The 13,508-nt window shown below is 53.2% G+C and overlaps 1 protein-coding gene across 1 annotated transcript; it reads left to right on the top strand.

Annotated features, from left to right (window-relative positions):
* The first annotated feature begins 246 nt into the window (after positions 1-246).
* GATA5 (GATA binding protein 5) lies at positions 247-11,996 on the top strand. The gene is made up of 6 exons (XM_082491006.1): positions 247-843; positions 2,971-3,137; positions 8,783-8,908; positions 9,720-9,807; positions 10,394-10,518; positions 11,542-11,996. Exons 1-6 carry the CDS (start codon positions 324-326, stop codon positions 11,695-11,697), a joined length of 1,182 nt encoding a protein of 393 aa, XP_082347132.1. The 5' UTR covers positions 247-323; the 3' UTR covers positions 11,698-11,996.
* Positions 11,997-13,508: the final 1,512 nt, after the last annotated feature.

Raw genomic sequence — 13,508 nt, forward strand, 5'->3', positions numbered from 1 at the left:
CTCTCGGCCCGGCGCCGCGGGTTTCCCCCGCGGGACGAGCTGACCGGAGGAAAGTTTAAAGAGGGGGGAAAAAAAAAAAGTTAAAAAAATAAAAATTACAAATTACAGCCTCTGCTTGAGGCAGGGAAGAGGCGCTTTGGCCGCGGGAAACGCCGGCGGGTGCGGAGGGCCCCGGGCCGGGCTCTGCCGGGGTCTCAGCCCGCGGGTCTCGTCTCTTCCCCCCCCTCCCCCCCCCAAAAGGTTCCTCTGAGTGAGCCCCTCGGCAACGTCGGGGCGCAGCCGGCCGGGCCCTGAGCAGCCGCCGCCGCCGCCGAGGACGGAACATGTATCAGGGTCTGGCCCTCGCCCCCAACCATGGCCAGTCGGCGTATTCCCACGACTCCAGCAACTTCCTCCACTCGTCGGCCGGCTCGCCCGTCTACGTGCCCACCACCCGGGTACCCTCCGTCCTCCAGACGCTGCCCTACCTGCAAGGCTGCGAGCCGCACCAGAGCCACCTCGCCAACCCCCCGGGCTGGGGCCAGAGCAGCGGCGAGGCCGCCGCTTTCAACGCCGGCAGCCCCCACCCGCCGTCGGGCTTCTCCTACTCCCACAGCCCGCCGGGCAGCAGCCCCCCGGGCCGCGACGGCGCCTACCAGGGGTCCCTGCTGCTGGGCGGCGGGGGCCGGGAGCAGTACGGCAACGCCTTGGTGCGCTCCGTTAACGGGTCCTACTCCAGCCCCTACCCCGCCTACGTGACCCCCGAAATTCCGCCTTCCTGGACGGCCGGACACTTTGAGAGCAGCGTGCTGCACAGCCTGCAGACGAGGCAGGCGGCTTTGCCCGGCCGCAGGTCCACCTTCGGTAAGGTCGCCGTCGCCCGTCACCGTCGCCTCGGGGCGTCGAGTCGGTTCCCCGGTTCTCGGCCCCGTCGTGTCCCCCGTCCTCCCCCCCCCCCCCAGTCGTCGCGGTGGCCCGGCCAGCCCCGACGGGAAGGGAGGGCATGATTTTCTCCGGGGGGATGGAGAGATGGTCCGGGCACGGGGAGTGTGGCCCGGGACAGAGGTGGGGTGTCTGTGGGTGTGTGTGTGGGGTGTGTGGTGTGTGACACGAAGGGCAAAGACCACGTTTCAAAGGAGAGCAATTCCCCCGCAGGACAGAGGAGCAGAGGCCGTTCAACCCCTTCCCCCCACACCCCCCCTACGATATCTCCTTCCCACAATATCGACTTTGTGCCTGTGCTTCAATACTTACCCTTGTGTTTAAATTAGCGGGGCAGATTTATAGCTCCCTCCCTTTTAAGTAATTTATTGTGGTAAATTAGTTTATATTTGAACAGACTCTCGGTCTCCTAATTCGCCTTCGCCCAAACAGGTCCGCAGCTGCATCGCTCCGCGGCCTTTGGAGAGACACTGAAACGCGCTCAGGCGTTGAACAATAAACCCCATTTCAATTCGTTTCCATCCACGCCGGAGAGTCCTTTCAAACCAAATAAAGTTCGGGACTTGATTTAAAAGGACTCTCCGTGCGCGGGGTTTATAACCCCGGGGGTATTTCACCGTCCTCCCCCGGCGGTGCTTTGCAAAGTCCTTTAAAAGCCACTTCCAAGATCTCAACCGCGTTATCATCTTTCCTGCGGTGAACCGAATTATCTTATCTTTACCCCAAGAACAAAGTTAAATCGGGGCCGCAGCCCCCCTCCCCACCGAGCTGCCTCCCCGGCTCGGCTTTCCCACCCGCGCCGGAGGTGCTCAGGAGCCGTTTCTTTCCAGGATTTTCTCTTTGTCTGGGAAAATCCGTTGCGCTGTGCGGGAAGGGATCGCCCCGGTCCTGCCGAGGGAGGTGGTGGCGCGGAAATCTGTTCTCCGCTTTGAATTCGGTGGTTTGAGATCCGGAGTAGTGGCCGCCGTTCTCTCTGCCGTTTATTTTTGCTCTTGGATAGTGTAAACCGCTCTTAAGTAGCATAAACTATTCTTTTTTTTTTTTTTTCATTTAATGAATTATTGCATTTTTTTTCTCTTTTTTAACTTTATACATTTTATTTTTATGTTCCATTTTTCCCTTTTTAATTTTTGTTCTTTTTCTTTTTTCTTTCCGTTGGATCATTATTAATACGAACGAAGTTTGGTTGGTTTTTGTGGTTTGTTTTGTTTTGTTTTTTTTTTTTTTTTTGAAAAGACCGTATTTTTCTTCGAAAGAAAATAACATTTCAGGCGGAGGAATTTAGTTCAAAAAGAGAGAGAAAAGCGGTAGGAGGAGAGAGACCGACTCTCACTCGAGGTGTCCCTCGGTTTTGCCCCGGGCTGCCCGTTTGCCGCGGAGCCGCGCTCGGGGCAGAGAGGCACCGGGGGACGGAGCTCGGAGCGGGCGGCTCCGCGGCTTCTTCCCGGGGCTTTCGCTGGGGCGACGAGGCGGGCGAGAAAAGCGAGGAAAAGCCTCGCTAACCGCCGTTTGGGACCGCGGGCGACCGGCGATGCCCTCCGGGGGAGCCCCGGGGCGAGCGGAGCCGCAGCCCCACGGGCAGCCCCGAGCCCTTCCCCAGCCGGGCCGTCCCCGCCGCCCAGCGACCGAGGCGCCTTGATGGAAATCAGGAAAATCGCCCCATTTTGTACCCCCCCTGCTCCTCCCCCAATTTATTTTTGCAGCCCGCTGCAGGGATAACCCCGCGCTCTCCCGCTCTCCCTGCCCCTTCCCAACCCAGGGAGACCCCGGCTGCGCTCAGCCCTTTGGGGGTCTTTTGGGGTGGGGATGGGGGATATCCTGGTTTTGAGCAAAATATTAAAAAGATTAAGATGTGGAGGGAATAAAGAGGTTTTGGTCCACACTTTATAGGGTAGAGGTAAACTCCCCCCCAGGCAGGGGTTGTCCCTCGCAGAGGGGTAGTGGGGCACAGAGGATTGGGGCACAGGGTCCCTGTGGGCAGCCAGGCCCCGGGCAGCCCTGTGGGGTGGGGACGGCTCCTGACCCGCACACCTTGGGTCTCTCTTCCAGAGTACCTGGAGGAATTCCCTGGGGATGGCCGGGAGTGCGTCAACTGCGGGGCCATGTCCACGCCGCTCTGGAGGAAGGACGGCACCGGGCACTACCTGTGCAACGCCTGCGGGCTCTACCACAAGATGAACGGCATCAACCGGCCGCTCAAGCCGCAGAAGAGGCTGGTAAGAAGGGGAAACCCCCCCAGGGACCCCCGCCTCCCCCCGGGGGTGGCTGGAGGGCAGGAGCTGAGGGGGCCATTGCAGTGTCTGCGCTGTCGGAGTCTCTGTACTTGTGTTAGTGCCTGTTTGACCCTCAGTTCCCCAACGCGTAAAATGCCACCGGCACCGGCAGGAGCCCCTTGTCGCGGTGCAGAGCCGGCTCGGGTCAGGAGGAGCGGAGTGAAGCTGGAGGGATCGCTGCCCCGGCACAGCTGGTGGGCAGCACGGAGAGCAGAGGGGTTTCGGGGCTGCACCGCAGCCCAGTGGGGGCCGATCAGCCCTGCCTGTGGTCCAGGGCTCTGTGGGCTTCCCCCAGCTCCGTTCCCGCAGTGGGCGCGTTGCTTTTTATTTTATAATAATAATAATTATTATTATTATTTCCTAGTTCTTCTTGCAGACACACGCGGTGTAGGCAGGGCAGTGGAACAGAAGACAGGGCTGATCCTGAGCTGGCCCAGGAGGGTCTGCGGCCACTCGTGATGGGAGCAGGATGAGGCCCAGTTCTCCCACTGCCTAAAGGGGAGATTTGGGATTTGGTAGTTCCCCGCTTCTCTGCAGGTTAAAGCATTAATTCCCCGCTGCAATGTGGCATAGGGCTTCCTCCAATTGGGATTCCACTGTGAGAGAGGAAAGGCACCTCCGTTTTTTTTGGTTGTTTTTTTTTTTTTTGTAGAGTCGCTTTGGGATGTTTAAATTTGGTGGTAACAGTTTTGGTTTCAGAGCCTGTCATCAGAAGCCGTCATTACAAACAGGATGTTTGTGGGAGCCGTGCTGGGGAACAGCTGGGAGCTCTTTTTGCTTTCGCTCGGGGTGGATTCCCGCAGTTTTTGGGTTGTTTTTTTTTGCATTGCAAAACAAATTATTAGCAATAACCCAACAGTGACAAGTTTCAGTGTAAGAAAACCATAAATAATAATAATAATAATAATAATGATAATTAAAAAAAAGCTGGGATTGAGCAATATGTTTCATTCTGATTCTGATCCCGGAAACGCGGCTCTGGATTTACACACTGAACTGAGCGGCGGCTCTGTGGATAATCGCCCTGTTTTGTTCATTGCATCAAAATCGAGGCATTGCTGTGAAACATTTAGGATTATCCGACAGGATTTGCCTGTCTTACCAAAACCCTCCTCATTTCCTTTAGTGTAAAGACATTAAATGTGCACCGCGGCAGTGGGCTCCGGTCGCCGCTGTGCTGCAAATCTCAGAGTTACACTACCAATTTCTTCAGAGCAAATACGGTCCATGCATAGAGAGATCGGCGCAAACCAGTTTAAATCCAACTCTGCATTTCGCGTTGGCATCAAAATGTGGCGTTGGATGAATTTCCAGGGGTGGGTTTTTTGGTTGGTTGTTTTGTTGTTTTGTTTTTTTTTTTTTTTAACAGCTTTTCGCCAAAGGAATTGGAGAGGTCTCGCTGCTGTTCGATGTTTTATTTCGGTGCGTGGGAAGGTGGCCAGCCTTGCCTTGCCTGCACCCTGCCCACCCGGTGCAGGCAGCGCTGGGGAGCCCCGAGCTCCCCGCCTGCGCCTCTCTCCTTGCTGGCACAGCCCCATACGCAGCACCCGTGAGGCATTTTTCGGCAAACATTTCAGCAAAGTTTTCTGGCGGAGGACGCTGCTTCGCAGAGTTAAGACCATTTCCCAGGGACGAGCAAATCTCGCCGGGAATTATCAAAGTGCTTCCAGCCCTTTCTTATTGTTATTTTGGCTATCGATCCAATAATGAGAAAGCCCAAATGAAAGACCTGATTCTCATCCAGGGGAAACGTTTCAGTAAGGTTGAAATACCTGAGGGGGTTTTGTTTTATGGATTAGAAAAGGGGCTGCAATTCAATTTTGCCTTTCCATCCTGCCTTTGGAATGAAACATTTCAAAATCTTGGGTTTTCCCAAGGGTTTGAAATGTCATGTTGCAACAAGTCCTGCCCCCGTCGGAGGAAGGGGGATCCACTGATGACGGGAGAGAGGGGGCCAGGCGTACTCTGCACATCCACCACCGAGGGAGCGACCTGCACCCCTGTGGCTTGGGATGTTTCTTCCCTGAGCGATTTCCACGCCGGGGGATGTCTTCCCCGCTCAGAACCTCACCCACACGGGCTGGGGGGGAGCGCAGCGGTGAACGCAGTGACACACCATCGCTGCAGGAACGATGAAATCGGCTGTTTCACAATGCGGTGAAATACAGACGCGGGGAGGAAAAATGGTTGCTTTTGTCCTTTACGTTACGACCTTTGTTCTGTAAGTAGAGGCTGCGCTGGGAGTTATTCAGATTTCTGTTTTCACAAAGCAAAGTCCCGCTGAAAGCCCCAGAGAACGCAACGTGGCCCAGATAACACTGCGGGAATGACATCCTGCAGCTCGGTAGCGCTCAGCTTGCTTGCGCGTGGGAGACGGCGCGTAATAGTAGTGGAGTTTCCAGTTCAGTTCATTTTTTGTTTCTTTCTTTTGAGATAAGGGCGACATCCCCTCCGCAGCAGGGACAGCCGTTTCGCTGCAGCCTGTGTCTGGATCCAAAGCGCTGTGGCTTTCGGCAGAAAGGATTTGCCTTAGAGCAGGTTGGAAGCTGCGCTTTATTTTAGGCAGTATCTTTTCTAGCCAAAGTTTCTTGATGCGTTTCCCAAGGTGATACCTTAGACCCAGTCCTAAAAGCCAAATCGCTTTTACCATCCCGGAGCCGGCGGTGGAGGTGGATGGCTCCATCCTTGCGTGTGCCATTCCCCCACGTTCGGCGCAGACCGAACCTGAGATTCTGAGCGGAAGGACTAACCCGGAGCTGAGGTTTGCTGGCCTGGCTCAGGGGGTGGTTTTTCAGCCTGTCTTTTTTTAGGGTTTGCAATGCATAGTGCATTTGGTGACGCTTTTTGGGAATGCGGGGATGGGACTGAGCACAGCCCTGGGAATGTGGGGATGGGACTGAGCACAGCCCTGGGACAACCTAATATGACCTAGAGCCATGCAGCGGTCGTGGTGCGTGCCTTGGCTTTCTCCTGGCTGCTCCCTCGTCCTCCAAGGTGCGGGTTTGCCACAGGTTTGCCCAGAGCCACGGTAACAAAGGCAAACCTCCGAGGATGCCGCTGCCTTTGGCTCCGAGCCCGGGATCTGCCGGGTTGCAGGAGCTGAGCTCGGGTATCTCAGCACGCTTTGCTGCAGCCTCTTTCCTATCAACGCCAGGTCCCCTCCGTCCTGCTGGCAAAGGGGGACGGGAAAGCGTTGATTAAATCCGGGGGTTCTGAGGCTTCTTTTTTTTCTGTGAAACCCTGCGTTCTCATTTCTGCCTTTGAAAAGGAGGTGAAGCAAAGTCTCTGACGGCTTTGGGCTCCCTTGGAAGGACCGGCCCCGCTGGCTCCGAATTTTTCGGGCTCTCCAGGCAGCACTCACACATGGTTGATTCCGTAGGCATCAACTCACCATTCCTTGAGCTTATCAGCAGCACTTGGCTGTCAAGCCCGGTCCGTGGAGAGTTTTTGTTTGAGTGTATGCTGCATTTGTATAAATAAACGCTGGAGCACAATGTTGAAGTCAACAACTTCCTAGACAAGGTCGGAATGGTACAAAGGCAGCCGGGTGGAGGCAGGCAGAAATGCATTTTCTTTTAAGGGAAAATTGCTGGGAAACCAGCAATAACGTATTGTACCCGCGTCCTTCAGTGGGCAACGGTAGCCTTGACTGTCTCTTTCTCGCTAAGCCGGCAGGTTGTGGTGCAGGGCCAGGTTCTCGTGGGGTTTCTGGGGTTTAAATTGTAATATTTAGTCATGGAGGCTGGTTTCTGCTCTCCCTGGCTGGGTGAGGAGGAGGCAGCCCCCAGAGTGATGTGCAGGAGATGCAGAAGGCACGTGCCCCAGCAGAAAGCCCGTGAGCGGGCTGCGCCGCAGTGCTGGTAGGATGAGCAGAGCTCTGGCAGGGCTGGCGTCACCCTTGGGCCACCAGAGCCACAAGTCTCGTTGCCACCTCCTCTGCAAGCCACGGACAAAGCGTTATATGAAATAGGGACAGCGTGTCCCTCACTCCCAGGGACCTGCGATGGCCCAGAAATCTTGGGGCTTTCCAAAGGGCTTTGCGTTGGCCTTCCTCCATCTGCAGGCGATGACAGATCTCGCCAGCCCACGCCGGGCACAGTTACCCCAGGGCTGAGTGCCTCCAAATTCCCCTCCGCGCCCATGGCAGGAGCTGGATCTCAGAGCCCTTGCACCCGTCGGGTGCTTGGCACGTTCCTCTGCTCCCACCGGGGCTGAGGTCCCTCCTGGTTGCAGGGATGACCGGCACAGCCCCGGCAGCTCAAAGGCTTTCAGGGAGCTCTTGTGGCTGCTCCAGGATCTTGCTGCGCCAGCGTGTCCCATATTAGGGACGAGGATTGCTGTCCCCTCCTCTGTGCCAGGCTTGTCAGCTCACACCTCGGTGTATTATTAGTTTTGCCTGGCTATTTCTTGAATGCTAAATAATTTCCAAAGCAATACCGTTATTTGCCAATCATTGCTGAGACCTCTTTGCTGAGCAACGAGTGAATCAGAGCTTGGGCGTGTCATTTGTGTCTCTTGAAACTCAAAGCTGATCTTTATTTGACTGCTAACCTTGTAAAAACATTTCATTTTTATTCCTACCCTTCCCACCTCATTCGTCATGTTGCTCAGTCCTGATATCAAGCAATAACGGAAGAATAAACAGGGGGTTCTTTATTGCCTGCATCACCTGTCCTCTGCCTTTGGGAGGAATCAAAGTGATTTTTCTCAAGGCTGAAGAATGGATTCGAACACCTGAATGTGGAGAGGCTGAAAGATTACTTATGTCACCGGCACCTTATACTTAGCGAGGTCTTTTATTAAAATAGTTTCAATACCTAGTGTTAAGAGACTTTCAGACGAAATGCCTATTGAGCTGACAAGTCTGTATATAGAATTTTCCAGTGGCTTGGAGTATAGTTGTCAGAAACGCGTTTGCTGCTTCTGCCAGAATATTTTCCTTCTCCACTTGGAAGTATTAACGTTTCAGAGCCAGCGATCACTGCACTCACAAAATATGTCATTAATTACTGTTTTCACGGTGCTTCTGCAGCCTGTAAGAGAGCAGATCATCTGCGAGACGTGCGAAGAATAACCTCCCTGGTCCCATCATGGGCCAGTTCAGTTTGGTTCTGCTCAGCCAATTGATTCCAGTTGTCTTAAACAAGAGATTAATTGGGATGTTGCTAACTTTAGTGGTAGTTCTGAGTGCAGAAAGACAGAAGAGTTCGCTTGAAGCGTGAGGAGTTTTCTTTGTGCGCTTAGAGCCTGGCTGGCACTTTCCATCTCTCTCTCCATCTGAGTGGATCTCCTGGAGAAAAGTTCTCTGTGCTCTGAGTCCTGATCACTTCCAGCAGATTTGTTGGAAGTTTGCGAAATGACCTGCAAGGATATTTGTCAGGTTTATCAAGCTCAATAAAAAAAAAGCACTTGCAAATTAGAGTGATCTCATTTGAATGTAATTTCTTTGGTCTGAATTTGGCTATGGTGCATGTTTCACATTTTCCAGGATACTGGTGTAATTGGAGATTTTCTTTTTATATGAAGGGAAACTTCCCAATTAATCATTCCTACGTGTGCATTCATGTGTGTGTTTGCTTGTTTTGAAGTCTTCATCTAGACGTGCTGGCCTATGTTGCACTAACTGCCACACAACCAACACCACTCTTTGGAGAAGGAACGCCGAAGGGGAGCCCGTCTGCAACGCCTGCGGGTTGTACATGAAGCTCCACGGGGTGAGGAGCGCGTCCGCACCAGGAGGGACTCTTTGGGCGCCAGGATCGCCACCTAGCAGGTTCAGGATATGGGGTCTGGAAGGACCAACCTCCAGACTGGGCCCAGAAGAGCCGTAACCCAGTCCTGTCTCTTTGAACAGTTAAAAGCTCAGTCTACTGACGTTCTCCAGAATAAGGCTAAGGGGGTATTGGAACACTCTTAGGAGGTACCTGCATAGAGGAGAGAATTCTGGCACTGGGTGGCTCTTAATTAGGTTGTTTGCCAAGTTACTCCCCAAACCCTGACTGGAGATAAGGAGCATATTTCGTCTAGATGTGGTAATTATGAATGTGTGAAGGATGCTAAGGAGTCCCCATGGATGCTGGCTGGTAACGTTCATCCACAGAGGATGGGAACTGTTGGTAACATCTCCGCCAGCCCAAGAGGAGACTTCATTCCTCCATACAGGCCTCTTCAAACTTCTGCCATAAAGGTTAAAGTCCCTTTATCCCATGACCGTTCCCCCTGAGCCATGTAGGCTTTCGCTCTGTCAGTGTAATTTAATAGGGCCCCGTCATAAAGGTCACTAATAAATCAGGAAAAGGAAAATAGGAAATAAAGGAAAAAACAAAATTTGTGGGAAAGCCTTAGCTCTTAGCCTTATACATCTTCCAGCCAAGGCCTGTTGCAGAGAAAAATAGCAGTTAGTGAAGGACAAGGACTTTAGGTGCTTTGCGTGAGCTACAGCACGTAAATAGGGGGGCAACACGTGTGCGGGAAGGAGCTAAGTAAAATATAATAGTAACGATTCCAAACTTTCTGTATGTCAAGGTACCACGACCTCTGGCCATGAAAAAGGAAAGCATCCAGACGAGGAAAAGGAAGCCTAAAAACATTACCAAAGGCAAAACCTCCACAGGTACAGTAGATTCATCAAGGGCGCTTGGAGCATAATTCACCTCAACGTGTCGTCTGCAAGAAATTATGATCATTAGAAAATAATATTGTGATTCTATTCCCTGATGATCGCTTTAGATGTAGGGCCCGTATTTATGCGTAGACCTCACGTGGAAGGAGGATGCTGGGTGGGAAATCTCGCTGCTGTCGTGTTCCCGTGAGGTTCCCCTCCACTGTGGGCACCTGGCTCCAGCCCAGCAGCGCTCGTGTTCAAGCAGGTCTGGGCTCAATTGAGGAATGGAAAAAAGCAGGGCTGGGAATGGTGTGTTAAAGAGTCAAGGGGAAGACATCAAGATGCATTCAACGTTAGGCTGTCCCAGGGCCAGCACGGCCAGGCTGTGAAAGGCTGCTGCTCCTCCTCCTCCTCCTCCTCCTCCATCAACATCTTGGCCGCCAAATACAAAGCTTTACCCTGACAGAGATGCGGTGGAGAAAGAGAACAGTAAAGTTGTGCCATGAGATGTGATGGCAGCCATTAAATTTTAAATTTCCTTAAGAGCAGATTTGCACCTGTGTTGCTTCACCGTCCTGTACCGATTGTCTTCCAGGGTCTACGACTTCGGCCACTAACTCCCCTTCTTCCATTACGAACTCAGACAGCACGGTCACTTTAAAGTCAGAGCCCAGCACGACCTCGCAGTATCCTGGACAAACCATCGTGTCGGTGTCCCAGGTAAGGCACAGGGGCCCGCAGCCATCGCCTGCCAGCGTGGATGCTCCACACACCTCGGTAGTCACTGGCCTTGACGAGGCTAAGCAGTTAGTTCATTGCGTTGGGGGCCACCAGCCTGGCGGACTGCCTCAGACCGAGGAGAGCAGGGAACGCGAGCCAAGACGTTGTGGACCAGGAAGGGCTTCAGCCTGTTGCGTCCCCATCGGCTCTTCCATCCTGCAGTGGGGAACTGGGAGGTCCAAGCCCTGCTGCCGCAGAGATGGTCGGTGGTGAACCGGCTTTGGTGCAGAGCTGAGTTAGAGTCTCGTCTCCTGCCATGAAATCCTGGGAGTTACAACCCTGTCGAGTTGGTGGGATCAGCCCAGGGTGGAAACCTCCGTAGCTCCCAAGAAAAGGCTCCCATGGCATACATTATCTGCGCTTTGTAGCCCTGAGGTGCTCAGCGCTCACAGAGCTGCAACGCTGTCAGACCCCAGGTTGTGGGGCTGTGCTTCTGCCCCGAGGATTTCTTTGGGGCAGGTTGCAATTTTGTCTTGGCAGAGGGAAAAAATGGCTCTAAATCAACCTGCACGTCAAAATTTTGTGACCCAGCACTATCTTTACGCTGAGTTGAAGCTGGCCACGTGTGCACGGAGGGGAAGCTCAGCTCCAGTGCCCGAGCGCCTTGGCGTGGCACCAGCAGTGCTGTATGGGAGAGGGGTGGGTTTTTTTTGGGCTGAAACAGATAAATCTGATTTGTGCTGCGCTCTTAAAAAATATCTCCAAACTGGACTTGTTTAGCCAATAAATAAATGCAGATGGGCCCTGGGATACCCCCTCCCCTCTTGGTTCTTGTGCTTGCTGGGGTTGGAGCACCCTTCCTGCCCGGCTCCGGGCTCCTCCGAAGGGCAGCAGTAGCATCAGGGATAACCCACCCTGTTCGCAATCCATCTGAGTCCTACCACCGCATTACGACAAGGGGCAGAGTGACCCGTTGGCTAATCACAGGCTTTCTAATGACTCTCTTCTTCCCTCCCCGGGCAGGGGCAGAGCCAGTCGGACGAGGCGCTGGCCGGCGGCCACGGCGAGTTCAAATTCGAGCCCGAGGACTACACCTTCTCCCCCACCACCATGGCCCCGCAGCCTGGGCTGAGCGTGCCGCTCCGGCAGGACTCCTGGTGCGCCCTGGCGCTTGCCTAGAAACCCCCCAACCTCCAGCAAAAAGCCTCGGGACCAACGTTTTCGGCTGGCCCTGCAAACGGCGGACGGGCAGGAGGACGGGCTGCCCCAGCGCTTGGGGGCTGCGGGGTGTCGAGCCGCGGCCGCAGGACAGGTTTCTTTTGGAGGACGCGCGCGGAAAACGTTGGCTGGATGGGGCCGGGATGGCCCCGCTGTGGCACCGGCTCCCCAAATATCTCGTCCTCAGCCGGAGCGACCCAGGGTTGCCTCCCCGAGGCCAGAGCCCCGGGGCCGCCTCCGTTTTCCAGAGGAAAGCCTTCCTCCTTTGAGATGAAACCAGCAAATAAATGCATCCCAGAATCTATGTTTATTCGCAGTGATTTCTCCCTCCTATGACTCCTCTGTGTGCAATTTATTCCACTTTCCAATAAAGACTGTAATAACATGGCACCAAATAACTTAATTTTATTAAAATGTAAACTGTGTGGCCTCCCTTATGTTTTATTGGCCACAACAGGAAGAAAAGAGAAAAAAAAAAAAAAGCAACGGTTGTTTTAAACATTTACTGTTTTATATTAAAAATGATCATCTCTCTATAGAGTGTTAGCTTCTGAAGCGTTTAGCGTATCGACACTGAGCTGATGAGTCATACATGAAATAAACACACTGCTCTTCCCTTTCCAGCTCCAAACAAAGATTTTTTTATTATTATTTTAGGCAAACCACATGACAAAAATGGGCAAAACCTCCCAATAATAAAAGAATACTGAAATGCGGTTTTTCTTTTGTATTTCCTGATTGGTTTTGATATTGCCAACTCGGAGAATTAGAAAATCCAAAGTTAGTCCTCCGAAAGTTAAGGGAAAGGTTTGAGGGACTGAAAAATAAAGGATGTGTCGGAGGTATATGTGTTTGCATCCAGTTTGGGGGACGTTTTGAATGGAGGATTTCCAGCTTTCACCCATGTAGGGCAGAGATTCCTTTTAAATTATTTTAATGAGAGCCAAGTAGAAAATAATTTCTGGGAGCTGAGCTGTAGGAAAAGATCATCAGTGATGCAAAACCCACGTCGTGCTTCCAAAAGCTGGCAACAGCGCCTCTCTACAGCTTCTCGGAGTGGTGGGCCATGGGGAGGTGTGCTCTGCTGGGGGCATGCAAGGGGGCCCTGGAGCTCCCGAGGAGCCTGGGGGTGAGGAGGACACCTACCGAGGAGGGGAGCTGGGTGGGAAATGAAGGGGGAGCAAGGTCATTAAGTTACTTCTATGGCCTGTTTTATTTGTTATTTCTAAATAAAATCCCCAGCCTGGCTGGACAGCTATTTATGGCCAGGAAGCCGTCAAGTAATAGTTCCTTAATATAGAAGTTGACCTGTCCAGGCCTTCCTGGAGCAACTCTTCCTCTTGTCAGAAGAGATGGATCGCTTGATTTTTATTATAAACAACAGGCTAAAGATGATCAGGGAGAGTGAATCTGACATCGAGTCGTGATGGAGGATTGAGGGTGATGCTTTCCACCATGCAACCCTTGCTGGAGGAAAGGAGATGCTCCAGGCACTGGGGAGCATCGGTCCCCTCCAGTGTTGCCATAGCTCAGCGGCTGGTCCCTCAGCGCAGCCCTGTGCGGGCATGGAGGGGTTCAAGCCACTCTTTTATCAAAGCCCATGGATGAAACCTGTCTTTGGAGGTATTTCTTGTGCCTCCAGAGTTTCATTAGGAGCTTGCGTCGTGCCAGGCTCCAGTGCCGGGGCAGGGACTGTCACGGAGGAGCATCCCTCCAGCGCCGGGCTCGGCAGTGGCACACCGTGTTTGCATGGCCGGGCTCTCACCGCGGAT

This window comes from Vanellus vanellus (assembly GCF_965231255.1).
Source record: "Vanellus vanellus genome assembly, chromosome: 15".
Classification (NCBI taxonomy): domain Eukaryota; kingdom Metazoa; phylum Chordata; class Aves; order Charadriiformes; family Charadriidae; genus Vanellus; species Vanellus vanellus.